The sequence below is a fragment of the Crinia signifera genome, chromosome 19 (assembly GCF_055691185.1).
Source record: "Crinia signifera chromosome 19, ASM5569118v1, whole genome shotgun sequence".
Lineage (NCBI taxonomy): Eukaryota > Metazoa > Chordata > Amphibia > Anura > Myobatrachidae > Crinia > Crinia signifera.
Window position 1 is genome coordinate 18,263,524 of NC_139226.1, and position 19,476 is coordinate 18,282,999.

General features: G+C 47.5%; 1 protein-coding gene across 2 annotated transcripts in view; it reads right to left on the bottom strand.

The window, feature by feature from the left end:
- The window catches only part of LOC146041717 (sialic acid-binding Ig-like lectin 13), a 76,677-nt gene that overhangs the window by 20,780 nt on the left and 36,421 nt on the right, over window positions 1–19,476 (bottom strand). The window contains exons 3-4 of one of the 2 annotated variants that reach the window (XM_083161630.1): window positions 16,042–16,401; window positions 4,664–4,960 (exon numbers count right to left, since the gene is read on the bottom strand). In XM_083161630.1, the coding sequence (XP_083017756.1) occupies window positions 4,664–4,960; window positions 16,042–16,401 (657 nt within the window). Of the gene's footprint in view, window positions 1–4,597; window positions 4,961–16,041; window positions 16,402–19,476 lie in introns of both variants that reach the window. The other variant, XM_083161629.1, reaches the window with a different exon arrangement.

Below are 19,476 nucleotides of genomic sequence, written 5' to 3' on the forward strand. Positions count from 1 at the left end.
ATCCCCACCATGTGTGTGTTATATATACGGGGCAGTACGGACGGTGTAATGGTTACATTACTGCCTCACAGCGCTGAGGTCATGGGTTCTCTTCCCACCATGTGTTATATATACGGGGCAGTACGGATAGTGTAATGGTTAGTATTACTGCCTCTCAGCGCTGAGGTCATGGGTTCTCTTCCCACCATGTGTTATATATACGGGGCAGTACGGACGGTATAATGGTTAGCATTACTGCCTCACAGCACTGAGGTCATGGGTTCTCTTCCCTCCATGTGTTATATATACGGGGCAGTACGGATGGTGTAATGGTTACATTACTGCCTCACAGCGCTGAGGTCATGGGTTCTATCCCCACCATGTGTTATATATACGGGGCAGTATGGATGGTGAAATGGTTAGTATTACTGCCTCACAGAGCTGAGGTCATGGGTTCTATGCCCACCATGTGTTATATATAAGGGGCAGTACGGATGCTGTAATGGTTACATTACTGCCTCACAGCGCTGAGGTCATGGGTTCTATCCCCACCATGTGTTATATATAAGGGGCAGTACGGATGCTGTAATGGTTAGCATTACTGCCTCACAGCACTGAGGTCATGGGTTCTATCCCCACCATGTGTTATATATAATGGGCAGTACGAACGGTGTAATGGTTAGCATTACTGCCTCACAGCGCTGAGGTCATAGGTTCTATCCCCACCATGTGTTATATATACGGGGCAGTATGGATGGTGAAATGGTTAACATTACTGCCTCACAGCACTGAGGTCATGGGTTCTATCCCCACCATGTGTTATATATACGGGGCAGTACGGATGGTGTAATGGTTAGCATTACTGCCTCACAGTGCTGAGGTCATGGGTTCTATCCCCACCATGTGTTATATATACGGGGCAGCACGGATGGTGTAATGGTTAGCATTACTGCCTCACAGCACTGAGGTCATGGGTTCTATCCCCACCATGTGTTATATATACGGGGCAGTACGGACAGTGTAATGGTTAGCATTACTGCCTCACAGCACTGAGGTTATGGGTTCTATCCCCAAAATGTGTTATATATACAGGGCAATATGGATGGTGAAATGGTTAGCATTACTGCCTCACAGCACTGTGGTCATGGGTTCTATACCCACCATGTGTTATATATACAGGGCAGTACAGATGGTGAAATGGTTAGCATTACTGCCTCACAGCACTGAGGTCATTGGAATCAATCCCCACCATGTGTTATATATACGGGGCAGTACGGATGGTGTAATTGTTAGTATTACTGCCTCACAGAGCTGAGGTCATGGGTTCTATACCCACCATGTGTTATATATACAGGGCAGTACGGATGGTGAAATGGTTAGCATTACTGCCTCACACCACTGTGGTCATGGGTTCTATACCCACGTTGTGTTATATATACAGGGCAGTACGGATGGTGAAATGGTTAGCATTACTGCCTCACACCACTGAGGTCATGGGTTCTATTCACACCATGGCCCTTATTCTGGTTGGTGCGGTCAGAGCCGCACACGGGGCTCCGACCGCACAAACCAAGGGCCGCCCACCCGACGGATCGCCACGGCCGTCCGTACACGGACGGCTGGCGATCCGCACAAAAATGGTGGAGGCTACGCCTCCACCATGGTGGGAGCTGCCCCCTGCCTTCGATGGTCGACGACCATCGAAGGCAGGCCCGCACGCCGCGGCAGCTCCCGCAAGCTCAGACCACACGGACAATCGTCCGTGTGGGAGCTTGAAAGGGGGCTGAAAGCTGACATCCGGCGACGTCAGCTTTCCGCCCCCATGTCATGGTAATGAGGGCGTCATGCCCTCATTACCATGCATACGCCCCGCGTTTGCATGGGAACGCCCATGAAACGCGGGGCGTACACATAGGGTAATGAGGGGCTGAAGCCCCTCACGCCCCTATACGCCCCCTTTGCGGCGGACGAAATCCGTCTGCGGCGAAGGGGGCTGCACATGCGCAGAATGACCTCTGCGCATGTGCAGAACAAAAACATCGGCGGTACGGCCGCACGCGGGCCGTACCGAGCCGAGTAGAATAAGGGCCCATGTGTTATATATATACGGGGCAGTACGGATGGTGTAATGGTTAGCATTACTGCCTCACAGCACTGAGGTCATGGGTTCTATCCCCACCATGTGTTATATATATACAGGGCAGTACGGATGGTGAAATGGTTAGCATTACTGCCTCACAGCACTGTGTTCATGGGTTCTATACCCACGTTGTGTTATATATACAGGGCAGTACGGATGGTGAAATGGTTAGCATTACTGCCTCACACCACTGAGGTCATGGGTTCTATTCCCACCATGTGTTATATATACGGGGCAGTACGGATGGTGTAATGGTTAGCATTACTGCCTCACACCACTGAGGTCATGGGTTCTATTCCCACCATGTGTTATATATACGGGGCATTACGGATGGTGAAATGGTTAGCATTACTGCCTCACAGTACTGAGGTCATGGTTTCTATACCCACCATGTGTTATATATACAGGGCAGTACGGATGGTGAAATGGTTAGCATTACTGCCTCACAGCACTGAGGTCATGGGTTCTATCCCCACCATGTGTTATATATATATACAGGGCAGTACGGATGGTGAAATGGTTAGCATTACTGCCTCACACCACTGAGGTCATGGGTTCTATCCCCACCATGTGTTATATATATACTGGGCAGTACGGATGGTGAAATGGTTAGCATTACTGCCTCACAGCACTGTGGTCATGGGTTCTATACCCACCATGTGTTATATATACAGGGCAGTACGGATGGTGAAATGGTTAGCATTACTGCCTCACACCACTGAGGTCATGGGTTCTATTCCCACCATGTGTTATATATACAGGGCAGTACGGATGGTGAAATGGTTAGCATTACTGCCTCACAGCACTGAGGTCATGGGTTCTATCCTCACCATGTGTTATATATACGGGGCAGTACGGATGGTGTAATGGTTAGCATTACTGCCTCACACCACTGAGGTCATGGGTTCTATTCCCACCATGTGTTATATATACGGGGCATTACGGATGGTGAAATGGTTAGCATTACTGCATCACAGTACTGAGGTCATGGTTTCTATTTCCACCATCTGTTATATATACGGAGCAGTACGGATGGTGTAATGGTTAGCATTACTGCCTCACAGCACTGAGGTCATGGGTTCTATTCCCACCATGTGTTATATATACGGGGCAGTACGGATGGAATAATGGTTATCATTACTGCCTCACAGCGCTGAGGTCATGGGTTTGATTTCCACCATGTGTTATTTATACGGGGCAGTACGGATGGTGTAATGGTTAGCATTACTGCCTCACAGCGCTGAGGTCATGGGTTTGATTCCCACCATGTGTTATATATATAGGGCAGTACGGATGGTGTAATGGTTACATTACTGCCTCCCAGCACTGAGGTCATGGGTTCTATCCCCACCATGTGTTATATATACAGGGCAGTACGGATGGTGAAATGGTTAGCATTACTGCCTCACAGCGCTGAGGTCATGGGTTCTATCCCCACCATGTGTTATATATACGGGGCAGTATGGATGGTGTAATGGTTAGCATTACTGCCTCACAGCGCTGAGGTCATGGGTTCTATCCCCACCATGTGTTATATATACGGGGCAGTACGGATGGTGTAATGGTTATAGCATTACTGCCTCCCAGCACTGAGGTCATGGGTTCTATCCCCACCATGTGTTATATATACAGGGCCGTACGGATGGTGTAATGGTTAGCATTACTGCCTCACAGCGCTGAGGTCATGGGTTCTATCCCCACTATGTGTTATATATACAGGGCAGCACGGACGATGTAATGGTTACATTACTGCCTCCCAGCACTGAAGTAATGGGTTCTATCCCCACCATGTGTTATATATACGGGGCAGTACGGACGGTGTAATGGTTACATTACTGCCTCCCAGCACTGAAGTAATGGGCTCTATCCCCACCATGTGTTATATACACAGGGCAGTACTGATGGTGTAATGGTTAGCATTACTGCCTCACAGCGCTGAGGTCATGGGTTTGACTCCCACCATGGCCCTATCTGTGCGGATTTAGTATATTCTCCCCCTCCTTGCGTGGGTTTACTCTGGGTACTCCAGTTTTCTCCCACAATCCAAAATATACAGGTAGGTTAATTGGCTTCCAACAAAAATTAACCCCTAGAATGTCTGTGAGCATGTACATGTGGTAGGGAATAAAGATTATAAGCACCACTGGGGCAGGAACTGATGTGATTGTTCAACTATTCTTTGTACAGCGCTGCCAAATATGTGTGCGCTGAAGTACGGTAATAAATAAAATAATAAATAAGTCTCCACCTACTGTGAGATAATGGGTGTAATTATTCAGAATTGTTGGCAATGTGGAGCAGACCTGATTGCTACATTTTTGTAACAAGGACATACATATTACATACATGACATACATATGCAGTGTAATGTCATGAAGTGGTGAAGGTTTATCTATCGTCTAAGGTTTATTATTCCATTCAGTTTTTACTGATCACCTATCCCATGTTCTACGCATTGCAGGGATGGAATTATCTCACCTGCGATGTACACTCTTGTAAACCTTACATTATTGATGTCATAGGAGTTTATATCTTTATTTATACCAGGAAAGTAATCTTCACGTTCCTGCACATTATTGATAATCAGTGAGCAGCTCCGGCTTGTGTTTCCCACCAGAAATGTCCGTCCTTTGTACCCATGTATGACGTCATCAGGGGTTCTGTTATTGAAGATCTGAGGTAAGCCTATGCGTCGTCTCAAGTACCAGAAGAAGTTATAATCCTTAGCATGCGTGGGATGGGTGAATGTGCAGGGGATCTCCACACAGGAACCTCTCAGCGCATCTATAGAGTAAGGGATGGTAAATTCCCAATCCTGGCATGATGAGTCTTCATAGCAACCTGATAGAGGACACAAGGGAAGATAGTTATCAATACATACAGTCAAAAACTATTTTACAAGCTAGCTATCAAACTTTGAGAGGAACTGATTGTTTTCAAACTAAGAACTAAGGTTCAGAATGGGTTAAGCTTGCCTAAAGAATAAAGAAGGGTAAACTAGATAGACCAAGTTGTTCTTTTCTGACTTCAAATTCTATGGGCCAGATGTACTAAGCTTCCAAAGTGATACAATGGAGAGTGTTAAACAACCAGCCAATCAGCACCTACCTGTCGTGTCACAGACTGTGTTTGAAAAATGTCAGGGAGGAGCAGATTGGCTGTTTGTTTATCACTCTCCTTTTTTATTACTTTTGAAGCTTAGTGCATCTGACCCTACATTGGGCGAGATTCGGCAATAATACCCGGTGCACATCGCCGGCATTCGCATAGTTAATAATCGCATATGCACTAACATATGCGATTATCAACGCAAAAGTGATGCCCGGCGATGTGCACCGGGTCCCCCCCTCCCTGCCGGAATCCTTACACAGCTGTAAGGGCTGTTTCACACAGTACGGTTCCTGCCGCACGGTGAAATCCCGTACGGCCAGGGAGCCGTGCCGCACTCAGCAGTTGTGAATGGACACTATTGTGTCCATTCACACGGGACGGCCACGGCCCGGCCGCACGGCTGCAGCCGGATCCCCCCACTGGAAGGGACGGCTGCCGGGCTGTGGCCATCCCTGCCATTATAAAATTCTGAGTGCGGCGCGGCTCCCTGACCGTACGGGATTTCACCGTGCGGCAGGAACCGTACTGTGTGAAACAGCCCTAAGGGCTACTGTTCCTCCTCCCTGCACTCAGAAGTGGTGCAGGCAGGAGGAAATCACTGGTCAGGGCAGCACAGCAGGAGGCTGCCCGGACACAGGTAAGGGGGGTGCGGCGCAGATCGGCGGGGGGCGTGCGGGGTGGTGGGGGACGCCAAGGGAAGCCCATAGGCTTCCATGGGGTTACGCCAAATAGGAACTGGCGTAACCCCCCGCAGCGAAGCCCCAGCGATGGGGCTTTGCCGCATATGAAAATGCGGTAAAACCCCCGAAAACGGGGTTTTTACGGCATTTTCAGCTTGCTGAATCTCGCCCAAGATATGAGAAGAAAATGATGATGATGATGATGATAGTTTGTTAGCTCCTACATGTCAAACAAGTACATGGGCAATGAGTCAGTGTCATGAAAAAGGTATGACAGATCTTTTATCTTACTGTATGCTGCCCGTTCCTGGCCTGACATATCTTACATAGAATTTGGCGATACACGGGTGCCGACATCTTTCCTTCAACACCTGGCCCATTCTGCACTAATCCCAGGGAACAATTAACCTTATGACTTTCCTGTCCAATCCTGATGTCCTATCTAAACACTCTACATCTACGTTGCCAGTTCTGTGAGGCTGTCACCTCTTTGCCTGCTTTGGACTCCTGCTTCCAGCAATCCCAGCTAATCTAATTCTGATGATAGCTGCAGTCCTGAAGAGCATATACACAAGTGTGTTTGTAGCTGGACTCAGTCTCACAATAATCCAGATGATTCTAAGGTCTTAGTCCTAATCAACTGCAAACTGAATACTCTCACCGTGCCTTGCTAATTTCTATCCTGTACACCTGGATACTCCATGCACTTCACACCAAATAAGAATAACGGTCTCAGGGGCAGAGTTATTAAGCTCGGTGAAGTGATAAAGTGTCTGGTTTGTATCACTGGCCAATCAGCTCCTACCTTTCATTTTCCAAACCAAGTCTGTAACTTCACAGCTAGGAGCTGATTGGCCGGTGATAAAAACCAGACACTTTATCACTTCACCGAGCTTAATAAATCTGCCCCTCAGTCTGTGAACATAAGTCACCTGACAGACTGCTCTCTCCAACTAAATACCTCCTCTAACAGGTGGCCACCTGTATCAAATCTGCAACACTATCTACCGTGGTTGTATTCACAGATTACATCAAAAAGTGGTAATTATAATTCATCTATATGCTGCTTGCTTGCTAAAAGTCATAACTGACATAACTCGCTGGACTAACATCTAACTGCTTACCATCTTGGCATTTGTCATAAAACTTTAAGCTACTAATTGGACTGCTTTTGGCTACCGCAATACAGCTGCTCATCTTTATGTTTTAATCTATATTTGAATTGTCTAAATAAATTGTCATTATATTCATATACAGTGATCTTAGTTGGCTTTACAAATATTAAGATAAACCTTCAGGATTTTGCACCTGCTGAATATTAATATCTCTATTTGCATATTTGTGTATATATGTAATTATACAGGTACACCACCGATTTTCCGGCATCATCGGTTCCAGTGCCGTTCCGGATTATCGATTTTTCCGGATTATCGAAGGTTTCATGGATGACTAGTTTTTTAGTGATTTAACACCTTCATCACATTTCTAAAGCAATAATTAGTAAAGTATATGCAACAGCATAATATTAATGAATGAATAAACACAGTAGAGTATGCAAAACTGTTTATTACAGTGTAGTACGTGCTGTACAACCAAATCAGGTATCAGGTACATTTTGAACAAACACAGTAAGGGCCTTATTGAAGTTCACTCTTTCTGTCAAAATCCTTCTTAGATGGACAGAACCATGTGCACTGCAGGTGGGGCAGATGTAACATGTGCATAGAGAATTAGATTTGGGTGAGGTTTTACTTCAATATGAGATCTATATTGTATTGTAAAAATAAAGCAGTCAGTATCTTCCCTGCACAGAAACAAAATAACTCACCCAAACATAATTCTCTATGCACATGTTACATCTGCCCCACCTGCAGTGCACATGGTTCTGTCCATCTAAGAAGGATTTTGTCAGAAAGAGTGAACTAGAATAAGGCCCAAAGTGCAGTATGAATTAAAGTCACTACAGGTACAGTACCTGTACTCTAAACCTCCTACAGCATGACAGTAACTGTAACCCCCCTGCAGCCAAACATCCACTACGCCATATGTACGTACCTCCACAGCTGAACTCTAAACCTTCCACAGCCCACCTCTAAACCTTCCACAGCCCACCTCTTATCACTTACTGCAAACCTTCCACACTTACTGTAAACCTTCCACAGCCCACCTCTAAACCTTCCACAGCCCACCTCTTATCACTTACTGCAAACCTTCCACACTTACTGTAAACCTTCCACAGCCCACCTCTAAACCTTCCACAGCCCACCTCTTATCACTTACTGTAAACCTTCCACAGCCCACCTCTAAACCTTCCACAGCCCACCTCTAAACCTTCCACAGCCCACCTCTTATCACTTACTGCAAACCTTCCACACTTACTGTAAACCTTCCACAGCCCACCTCTAAACCTTCTACAGCCCACCTCTTATCACTTACTGCAAACCTTCCACACTTACTGTAAACCTTTCACAGCCCACCTCTAAACCTTCCACAGCCCACCTCTTATCACTTACTGCAAACCTTCCACACTTACTGTAAACCTTCCACAGCCCACCTCTAAACCTTCCACAGCCCACCTCTTATCACTTACTGCAAACCTTCCACACTTACTGTAAACCTTCCACAGCCCACCTCTAAACCTTCCACAGCCCACCTCTAAACCTTCCACAGCCCACCTCTAAACCTTCCACAGCCCACCTCTAAACCTTCCACAGTCCACCTCTTATCACTTACTGCAAACCTTCCACACTTACTGTAAACCTTCCACAGCCCACCTCTAAACCTAAACTTAGCACACCTCTTATCACTTACTGCAAACCTTCCACACTTACTGTAAACCTTCCACAGCCCACCTCTAAACCTTCCACAGCCCAACTCTAAACCTTCCACAGCCCAACTCTAAATCTTCCACATCCCAACTCGTATAACTTACTGAAAACCTCCCACAGTCCAAATCCCCCTCCAACCTATTCATCATCTTGGACTTGAAGTATTTCAGGTGGGACAGTCGCATCTGGGATGCCTGGGGAACAGGGACCTGTTGTAGAAGTTGAAGGAATTGGAGATGCTACAGTACTGGTTCTGCTCAGAGGCACATTCTTACATAGCTTCTTAAACACAACATCAAGTTGAGGTTGTTTCATAAGTTTTGACCTTTCCCTGTACAGTTTTTCTTTCATCAATTGAAAATGCATTAGTTCTTGTGCTGTCACAAAGTTACGTTGTTCTAGTCCTTTGATTAGCTCACTTGTCATCTCAATCAGTTTGTCAATACTAGTGGGGATTTCAATTACATCCTCTTCACTCCCACCATCATCACTTTCAATGATTTTTTCAGGATTCAAAACCATATCTATTATTTCAGAGTCAGTACAGTGACGTACAACAGGTATTTCAACGTCAACCTCCATCCACTCTGCTAGGTTTTCTTCGTTCAGCCTACTTGATAGATCGTTGGCAGCAGTTCCAGTACCTGTACATCTTTTTGCATATTCAAGTAAATCAAGAACACATTCTTTATCATGTGCTCCACGAAATCCCGTGAAGGCAATACTTTGATCTTCATCAGGTGCATTTTCAAACACCATGGCAGGCCACAACTTATGCCATCCATTCTTTAGTGTTAATGAATTTACATTCTCCCAAGCACTAGCAACAAACCAAAGAACATCTTTCATGTTAAAGTCTTTGATAAATGACTGAATAGGCTTTCCTGAATTCACCACATCTAGCATGTGTTTCATGAAAAGTGTGCGATACTTGGCCTTCATAGAGCGCAATATTCCTTGATCTTGTGGTTGGATAAGCGATGTACAGTTTGGTGGTAAGTATGCTGTAAAAACATTATTTTTGCGCAGCAGTTCAGCACTAGGGTGAGCTGAACAGTTGTCCAGGAGAAGAAGAATTTTGCAGTCCTCTGCTAGGCCTACAGATGTGCAGTGTGCTCTGGCTTCTGCCACAAAATACTTTGTAAACCACTCTAGCATTAACTCAGTGGTAATCCATCCATTTTTATTTGCGCGATAAATTACAGGATACACTTTAACACCTTTTAAAGCCCTAGGGCATTTACTTTTTCCGATCACTAGTGGCTTACATCGGTGAGTTCCAGCAGCATTGGAGCAGCCTAAGACAGTAACTCTGTCCTTAGATTGTTTAAACCCTGTGGGGGCTTCTTCATCCTCCATTGATAAAGTTTTCCTAGGAGTGCATCTCCAATAAAGTGCAGTTTCATCTGCATTATAAACTTGCTGGGGGGTGAGGTTTTTGTCAGACACAAGCTTTGCAAACTCAACCACATACTCTTCAGCTGCTTCATGGTCTGCAGACCGTTTTTCTCCACACACTTTACGCATCGAAATTCCGTGACGTGTCTTAAACCTATGCAGCCATCCTTCACTGTAATCACACTCATAGTCAAGGTTTAGTGCTTTATGGAACAACTTAGCTTGTTCCTGTACCATGATGCCCGACAAGTCTACACCATCACTCCGACGTTGTCGAAACCATTCCAGCAACACTCGATCATGCTCAGTGCTTTTACCAGTTTTCATAGTTTTGCGAATGCTCATTTGCTTCTTCGATTCACTTTCTGCAAAGAACTGCAATATTTTCTCCCTTTGCTTTTTGATGTCATACACTGTTGAGGAACCAAGACTGTATGAATCACACAGCTTCTTCACTGACACACCACGGTCAAGTTTTTGTAATATCTCAACTTTTGCCTGCACCGATATAGACTTGTGTTTACGCTTTATACCTGTACCACGACTGTTCTTGGAAGGCCTAGCAGCATTACTGTCACTTGAACTGTCTGGGGATGCCATAACAGCCCCACTGCTGCCTGCTGTGTCACCTGCAGTGTGCTTGGAAGCTGTACCCAGTGGCACTTGAACATGCTGTGTGTTCCGCCCATGTGCGGTACTTGCTGGAACCTTGGCCGCAATATGGCCCCCACTGCTGCCTGCTGTGTCACCTGCAGTGTTTTTGGAAGCTGTACCCAGTGGCACTTGCTCATGCTGTGTGTTCCGCCCATGTGCGGTACTTGCGGGGACCTTGGCCGCAATATGACCCCCACTGCTGCCTGCTGTGTCACCTGCAGTGTGCTTGGAAGCTGTACCCAGTGGCACTTGCTCATGCTGTGTGTTCCGCCCATGTGCGGTACTTGCTGGGACCTTGGCCGCCATATGACCCCCACTGCTGCCTGCTGTGTCACCTGCAGTGTGCTTGGAAGCTGTACCCAGTGGCACTTGAACATGCTTTCTCTTCCGCCCATGTGCGGTACTTGCCTGGGCCTTGGACGACATATCACCCCCACTGCTGCCTGCTGTGTCACCTGCAGTGTGCTTGGAAGCTGTACCCAGTGGCACTTGAACATGCTTTCTCTTCCGCCCATGTGCGGTACTTGCCTGGGCCTTGGACGACATATCACCCCCACTGCTGCCTGCTGTGTCACCTGCAGTGTGCTTGGAAGCTGTACCCAGTGGCACTTGAACATGCTTTCTCTTCTGCCCATGTGCGGTACTTGCCTGGGCCTTGGACGACATATCACCCCCACTGCTGCCCGCTGTGTCACCTGCAGTGTGCTTGGAAGCTGTACCCAGTGGCACTTGAACATGCTGTCTCTTCCGCCCATGTGTGGTACTTGCTGGGACCTTGGCCGCCATATCACCCCCACTGCTGCCTGCTGTGTCACCTGCAGTGTGCTTGGAAGCTGTACCCAGTGGCACTTGAACATGATTTCTCTTCCGCCCATATGCGGTACTTGCTGGGACCTTGGCCGCCATATCACCCCCACTGCTGCCTGCTGTGTCACCTGCAGTGTGCTTGGAAGCTGTACCCAGTGGCACTTGAACATGCTTTCTCTTCCGCCCATGTGCGGTACTTGCCTGGGCCTTGGACGACATATCACCCCCACTGCTGCCTTCTGTGTCACCTGCAGTGTGCTTGGAAGCTGTACCCAGTGGCACTTGAACATGCTTTCTCTTCCGCCCATGTGCGGTACTTGCCGGGGCCTTGGACGACATATCACCCCCACTGCTGCCTGCTGTGTCACCTGCAGTGTGCTTGGAAGCTGTACCCAGTGGCACTTGAACATGCTGTGTGTTCCGCCCATGTGCGGTACTTGCCTGGGCCTTGGACGACATATCACCCCCACTGCTGCCTGCTGTGTCACCTGCAGTGTGCTTGGAAGCTGTACCCAGTGGCACTTGAACATGCTGTGTGTTCCGCCCATGTGCGGTACTTGCCTGGGCCTTGGACGACATATCACCCCCACTGCTGCCTGCTGTGTCACCTGCAGTGTGCTTGGAAGCTGTAACCAGTGGCACTTGAACATGCTTTCTCTTCCGCCCATGTGCGGTACTTGCTGGGACCTTGGCCGCCATATCACCCCCACTGCTGCCTGCTGTGTCACCTGCAGTGTGCTTGGAAGCTGTACCCAGTGGCACTTGAACATGATTTCTCTTCCGCCCATATGCGGTACTTGCCGGGACCTTGGACGACATATCGCCCCCACTGCTGCCTGCTGTGTCACCTGCAGAGTTATTGGAAGCTGTATCCAGTGGAACTTGCTCATGTTGTGTGTTCCGCCAATGTGCGGTACTTGCCGGGACCTTGGGCGACATATCACCCCCACTGCTGCCTGCTGTGTCACCTGCAGTGTGCTTGGAAGCTGTACCCAGTGGCACTTGAACATGATTTCTCTTCCGCCCATGTGCGGTACTTGCGGGGACCTTGGCCGCCATATGACCCCCACTGCTGCCTGCTGTGTCACCTGCAGTGTGCTTGGAAGCTGTACCCAGTGGCACTTGAACATGATTTCTCTTCCGCCCATGTGCGGTACTTGCGGGGACCTTGGCCGCCATATGACCCCCACTGCTGCCTGCTGTGTCACCTGCAGTGTGCTTGGAAGCTGTACCCAGTGGCACTTGAACATGCTTTCTCTTCCGCCCATGTGCGATACTTGCCGGGACCTTGGACGACATATCGCCCCCACTGCTGCCCGCTGTGTCACCTGCAGAGTTATTGGAAGCTGTATCCAGTGGAACTTGCTCATGTTGTGTGTTCCGCCAATGTGCGGTAATTGCCGGGACCTTGGACGACATATCGCCCCCACTGCTGCCCGCTGTGTCACCTGCAGAGTTATTGGAAGCTGTATCCAGTGGAACTTGCTCATGTTGTGTGTTCCGCCAATGTGCGGTAATTGCCGGGACCTTGGACGACATATCACCCCCACTGCTGCCCGCTGTGTCACCTGCAGTGTGCTTGGAAGCTGTACCCAGTGGCACTTGAACATGCTGTGTGTTCCGCCCATGTGCGGTACTTGCCTGGGCCTTGGACGACATATCACCCCCACTGCTGCCTGCTGTGTCACCTGCAGTGTGCTTGGAAGCTGTAACCAGTGGCACTTGAACATGCTTTCTCTTCCGCCCATGTGCGATACTTGCCGGGACCTTGGACGACATATCGCCCCCACTGCTGCCTGCTGTGTCACCTGCAGAGTTATTGGAAGCTGTATCCAGTGGAACTTGCTCATGTTGTGTGTTCCGCCAATGTGCGGTACTTGCCGGGACCTTGGGCGACATATCACCCCCACTGCTGCCTGCTGTGTCACCTGCAGTGTGCTTGGAAGCTGTACCCAGTGGCACTTGAACATGATTTCTCTTCCGCCCATGTGCGGTACTTGCGGGGACCTTGGCCGCCATATGACCCCCACTGCTGCCTGCTGTGTCACCTGCAGTGTGCTTGGAAGCTGTACCCAGTGGCACTTGAACATGATTTCTCTTCCGCCCATGTGCGGTACTTGCGGGGACCTTGGCCGCCATATGACCCCCACTGCTGCCTGCTGTGTCACCTGCAGTGTGCTTGGAAGCTGTACCCAGTGGCACTTGAACATGCTTTCTCTTCCGCCCATGTGCGATACTTGCCGGGACCTTGGACGACATATCGCCCCCACTGCTGCCCGCTGTGTCACCTGCAGAGTTATTGGAAGCTGTATCCAGTGGAACTTGCTCATGTTGTGTGTTCCGCCAATGTGCGGTAATTGCCGGGACCTTGGACGACATATCGCCCCCACTGCTGCCCGCTGTGTCACCTGCAGAGTTATTGGAAGCTGTATCCAGTGGAACTTGCTCATGTTGTGTGTTCCGCCAATGTGCGGTAATTGCCGGGACCTTGGACGACATATCGCCCCCACTGCTGCCCGCTGTGTCACCTGCAGAGTTATTGGAAGCTGTATCCAGTGGAACTTGCTCATGTTGTGTGTTCCGCCAATGTGCGGTACTTGCCGGGACCTTGGGCGACATATCACCCCCACTGCTGCCTGCTGTGTCACCTGCAGTGTGCTTGGAAGCTGTACCCAGTGGCACTTGAACATGATTTCTCTTCCGCCCATGTGCGGTACTTGCGGGGACCTTGGCCGCCATATGACCCCCACTGCTGCCTGCTGTGTCACCTGCAGTGTGCTTGGAAGCTGTACCCAGTGGCACTTGAACATGATTTCTCTTCCGCCCATGTGCGGTACTTGCGGGGACCTTGGCCGCCATATGACCCCCACTGCTGCCTGCTGTGTCACCTGCAGTGTGCTTGGAAGCTGTACCCAGTGGCACTTGAACATGCTTTCTCTTCCGCCCATGTGCGATACTTGCCGGGACCTTGGACGACATATCGCCCCCACTGCTGCCCGCTGTGTCACCTGCAGAGTTATTGGAAGCTGTATCCAGTGGAACTTGCTCATGTTGTGTGTTCCGCCAATGTGCGGTAATTGCCGGGACCTTGGACGACATATCGCCCCCACTGCTGCCCGCTGTGTCACCTGCAGAGTTATTGGAAGCTGTATCCAGTGGAACTTGCTCATGTTGTGTGTTCCGCCAATGTGCGGTACTTGCCGGGACCTTGGGCGACATATCACCCCCACTGCTGCCCGCTGTGTCACTTGATTTCACCTCAGACGCCATGATGCTTCCTGTGTCACCTGCAGTGTCCGCAGAAGCTGTACTCACTGAAACTTGAGCCTATTGCGTGTTACGCCCATGCGCAGAAAGTGTTCCGGATTAAAAGAGTTTAATGGACCTCTTTTAATCCGGACAATTTTGCTCTGTCCGGATTAAAAGAGTTTAACTGACCTCTTTTAATCCGGACAAGTTTGCTTTGTCCGGATTAAAAGAGGTCCGTTAAACTCTTTTAATCCGGACAGAGCAAAATTGTCCGGATTAAAAGAGGTTCCGGATCAACGGTTGCCGGAAAATCGGTGGTGTACCTGTATATGAATTTTTGATGGAATATTAAAATTCTTTACTATTTTAGCGCAGTGATTTGCATTTATTTTTTCTCTCCAACAACAGATTGGCATATGTTTAAAGCTGCCAGCTCATACGTATTTGGCTGCCGGTAATTCACCAGCCAAATACAAATGGCTACAACATCGGGAAATATGAATCATGAGAATACGGCAGGTTTGTAAATTTGCCGTATTTTCCATTCGTATTGGCTGCCCATTCATGGCCGATTACATGTATACACGTTCATACTGGGATCTGCCAACCTTAGTAAATTTACCCCTATGTGTCTCTCAAAATTATGTGTTCCTGAATAATAATGAAAGTCATCCCTTAACCTTGCTTTACTTATTTCAGCTGCAGTCATCATAACCCTGCAGTCGAACCAGTTCTAGGCCAAAAGAAAACAGAACCTGACAGTCATATTTGAGGGGATGGGCTGTAATACAGGGATGTCAGCTTGCTTACTCCATGACGGAATATTTGCATGAATGAGACCTTGAGAATCTTACTGACCCTGCAAGCCTTCACACTGCGGCCTTAGGTCTGAATTGAACATCAAAAAATCTATCCAAGGTTAATAGACATTGTAGGGGCATTAGGAAGCTCTGAGGTGTATACATGGTCACGAGAGGGCTATTTATTGGAGTGTTAACCAAATTGCCTGAAATCTAACACATAAGATGGTTGCAGCTCTAATGAGGTTTTAGTCATGCACCCCGGTGATGCCGTCTGTCCCCGAATCTGACAATGAAAAGGTGGTAACTCCAAACTAAACTTATTTCTGGCTAAAAATACAATGTACGATATTTCTAAGTATTTTTACTGTATCTTATATATGACACACACTTACCTGATATTTTCACCTTGACAGCTGCACCATTCAGTTCGTAGGAATTTATATCTTTACTTATTCCTGGGTAATACCATTCAGTCTCTCGCACATCAGTGATGGTCAGTGAGCAGTTGTTAGTTCCGTTGTTTGCAAGTGATGTGCGGCCTCTGTACTCTGCAGATACTTCAGATGGGCCTTCGTCATTGTAAATCTGTGGGTATCCAATGAGATGGTACCTAAACCATATGAGATGGACCTCTCCGTGGTCAGCCGGGGCTGTGTATGTGCAGGGAATCACCACATTGGAATGCTTCAGTGCTGGAATGGTTTCTGGGAATGTGAATGACCATTTATCTCTGTCTGAGCCTGAAAAGCACACTAAGAAGAAAAAAAGAAAAAAGTAAATTAAAGTAAAAATATTATTACATGTGCAAAAAGCTATAATATCATCAGCATTAAGGAATATAGTTAGTTTTTAATACATGCTAATGTACCAAGCTAATAAGGAGTTTATACATGTATTGCGTTTGTACCTTAACACAACCTTAAACTAGCTTATATACAAATAACACATGCTGACACAATACTCGGACACCATAGCATTAGATTTAAATGGTCATAGTTATTTATTATTTGGTATGACCCTTCTACGTAAAAGGGCTGGCAATAAGGCACCACTTGATGTCCATCTCTAGTCACATAATATGGCGGCAACTTAAACGCCCCAACTACTAAATATGGCAGCAACTGAAACACCCCATCGGATTAAAGCATAACCTGATGCTGGGACAGTCTCACCACCCCTTATCTGGCCGGTGTGGGCACTCCCATTGAGGAGTGCCCAATTGTCCCCCCTGCAAAGACAGGACACACCTGCCATCTTTCAAGGGGTATTGCCTCCCAACGCCCTCTTATGCCACTGGACCATGACACCATACCGCCTAGTTCTAGAGAAATGGTAAATTAATTTGGATGCCTGAAAGGCAAGGGAGGGTGGAGACAAGGGACAGTGGAGACAAGGGAGGGTGGAGACAAAGGAGGTGGGTGGGGCTGAAACTTCTTCAAAAGGAATTAGTTACTGCAGGATCCTGGTAGCCCCTCATAGGCTACCAGAAAGATCTGCAACTGCAACCAAACTTGAGACAGCTAGCAGCCATCAACTTCTACTGCAAACACAAAAATGTAATCCTTTTACCTACGCTCTGACTTAGGCAGCCCTCGCTTAATCTAACAGCCATGCACTGTAGTAGTTATACCATAATCCTTAGCAGTATAATGTAACATAAGTGTAACGTATAATTCAAATATGGAAACTGATGCAAAAAATAGGCCAGCCATGCCCTGAGCATACATACACCATCTAAAGCACATGTGCAGTACAGATCGCTGAGAACATAGAGAGAAGACAGAACAGAGTGTTCACAGAACAATTTCCCAGCACAGAAGGTAGTCAGTACACAGAAGCCCCATAGAACAAATAACAAAAACAGCACAGAGTGTTTCCAGCACAGTGCAGCATCACAGAAGCTGAGTAGTGCACAAAGGCAGCATATTTATGTCTACAGGAAGCATACTGTACATAAAGCAGATACACCGATAATGGAGTTTATCAAACTAAAAGATACATAGAATGATACCTCCTGTAAGTTTGCTATGCAATGCAAATGGAGTGGGAAATATTGTCAAGGTTAAAATTATACTGATAAAAAATAAAATGGGCACTATTATTAGCTTGAGTGTGCAGCAAAATGTCTACTGTATTATACATCAGGGTTACCAACCCTCCCGGAATTTCCGGGAGTCTCCCGAAAATCGGGGCCCCCTCCCGGCCCTCCGGAAGGGTGGGCAACCTCCCGGATTCAGGGGGGACCCCCGCTGTCCCCCGGATCGCGGCATTAAAATGCCGCAATCCTCGGGTCTCAGAGGAGGGGGCAGAGCTAAAATGACACAATCGCTTCATTTTAGCCCCGCCCCCTCCACGGAGACCACTGAATTCGCTGGTTTTCCAGCATGGGGGCGGGGCTTAGTGATGTCACGCTTAAGCCCCACCCCCTGAGCTGCTACTGAAACTCTCCTCTCCGGGCTTCTCCCGGAGAGGAGAATAACAAAGTCGGCAACCCTGTTATACATGAGAAGATGTCAGCTAAAGACACGTGGATAGCACTGCAGGCAGCATACTAAGATGTAGGCCTCCTGAGGGTACTAAATTTAATATGTAAAGTCTATAACACAAAATGTAGCAGTATGAGCGACCACATAAATAAAATGATGTTTATTGCTCAGCAACTATTCTTTGTTGGAGTCCAAGAGGATGATGAAGAGATTGCTATAGCAATGTTACAGAACTTGACACCTGAGTTCAATTCCCTATTATAGAAGCAAACTTTCCAAATTTTACAATAGACACAATCAGGGATGGCAACATAAATAATCGGGCCCTTTACAATGATATTTCTGGGGCCCCCACCCAATCCCAAAGCCTTACAATCCTCTTCTGCATGAGCCTCATTGAACCTTTCACTGCTCCAGAGCCTGCAATCAGGTGTGGACTTCACGGCTGTGCGTCTGTGGCCCCAGGCCGTGCGCACACACAGAGTAGATGGCATTGAGTGCCAAGTGGCAGGGCGCACACACAGTAGATGGCAGTGGCACACAGTGAGTAAGTCACACTCAGCCACACACAGATGGTGTACAGTAGACGGCTGGGTCGCGAGGGTCACTGACAGGCCAGCTAGTACAGGCGGTGGTCATGCCGGGGCATGGAAGCTCTGGGGCCTTTCAGATCGCTAGGGCCCATCACACTTGTCCCCATTAACACCCCTGTCGCCGGCCCTGGACACAATCAGAACAAATTTTGTACCAGGAACATGTGCCCTATCATATATTTTGACTACTGCATTGAATACAAAAAGTGAAAAATTCAGAAAATGTATGTTCAAGTGCTACAATTATCACAAAATATGTCACAAAACAATTGGTTGTCAGCAACAAAATGTGCAAAGCAAAACAAAACATGAGTCAGCCCTAAATGTCACAGATACATTAGCTGCAGAACAGATTGTTGGTGCATTGATTCATGCACAACAATACATTTCAGCTACAATGTGCTTCATTGACTTAACCAGATATGACCCTATCACTATCAAAGGGATTTGTAACCTAGTAGTTAAACATATATATAAGTTGCAATGGTTAAAGTTCCATAAAAATTTCAACAAAAATGATAGATATAGAAATCCAAGATGTGCTTTATATTTGGAACAAATGTTATCACCATAAGTGTCCTAGACAAGGGAGGTTAACATTTTCCTAGGGAAAAGCACATTGTGCAAAACAGAAATGGAAGAGGCATAGCTACAGGCACAAAATATAAAGGTAACTTAATGTATGTCCTTGATACGCAGCACTGTTAGGTGTTGATGACAACTCAGTCACAACATGTATACACCTCTG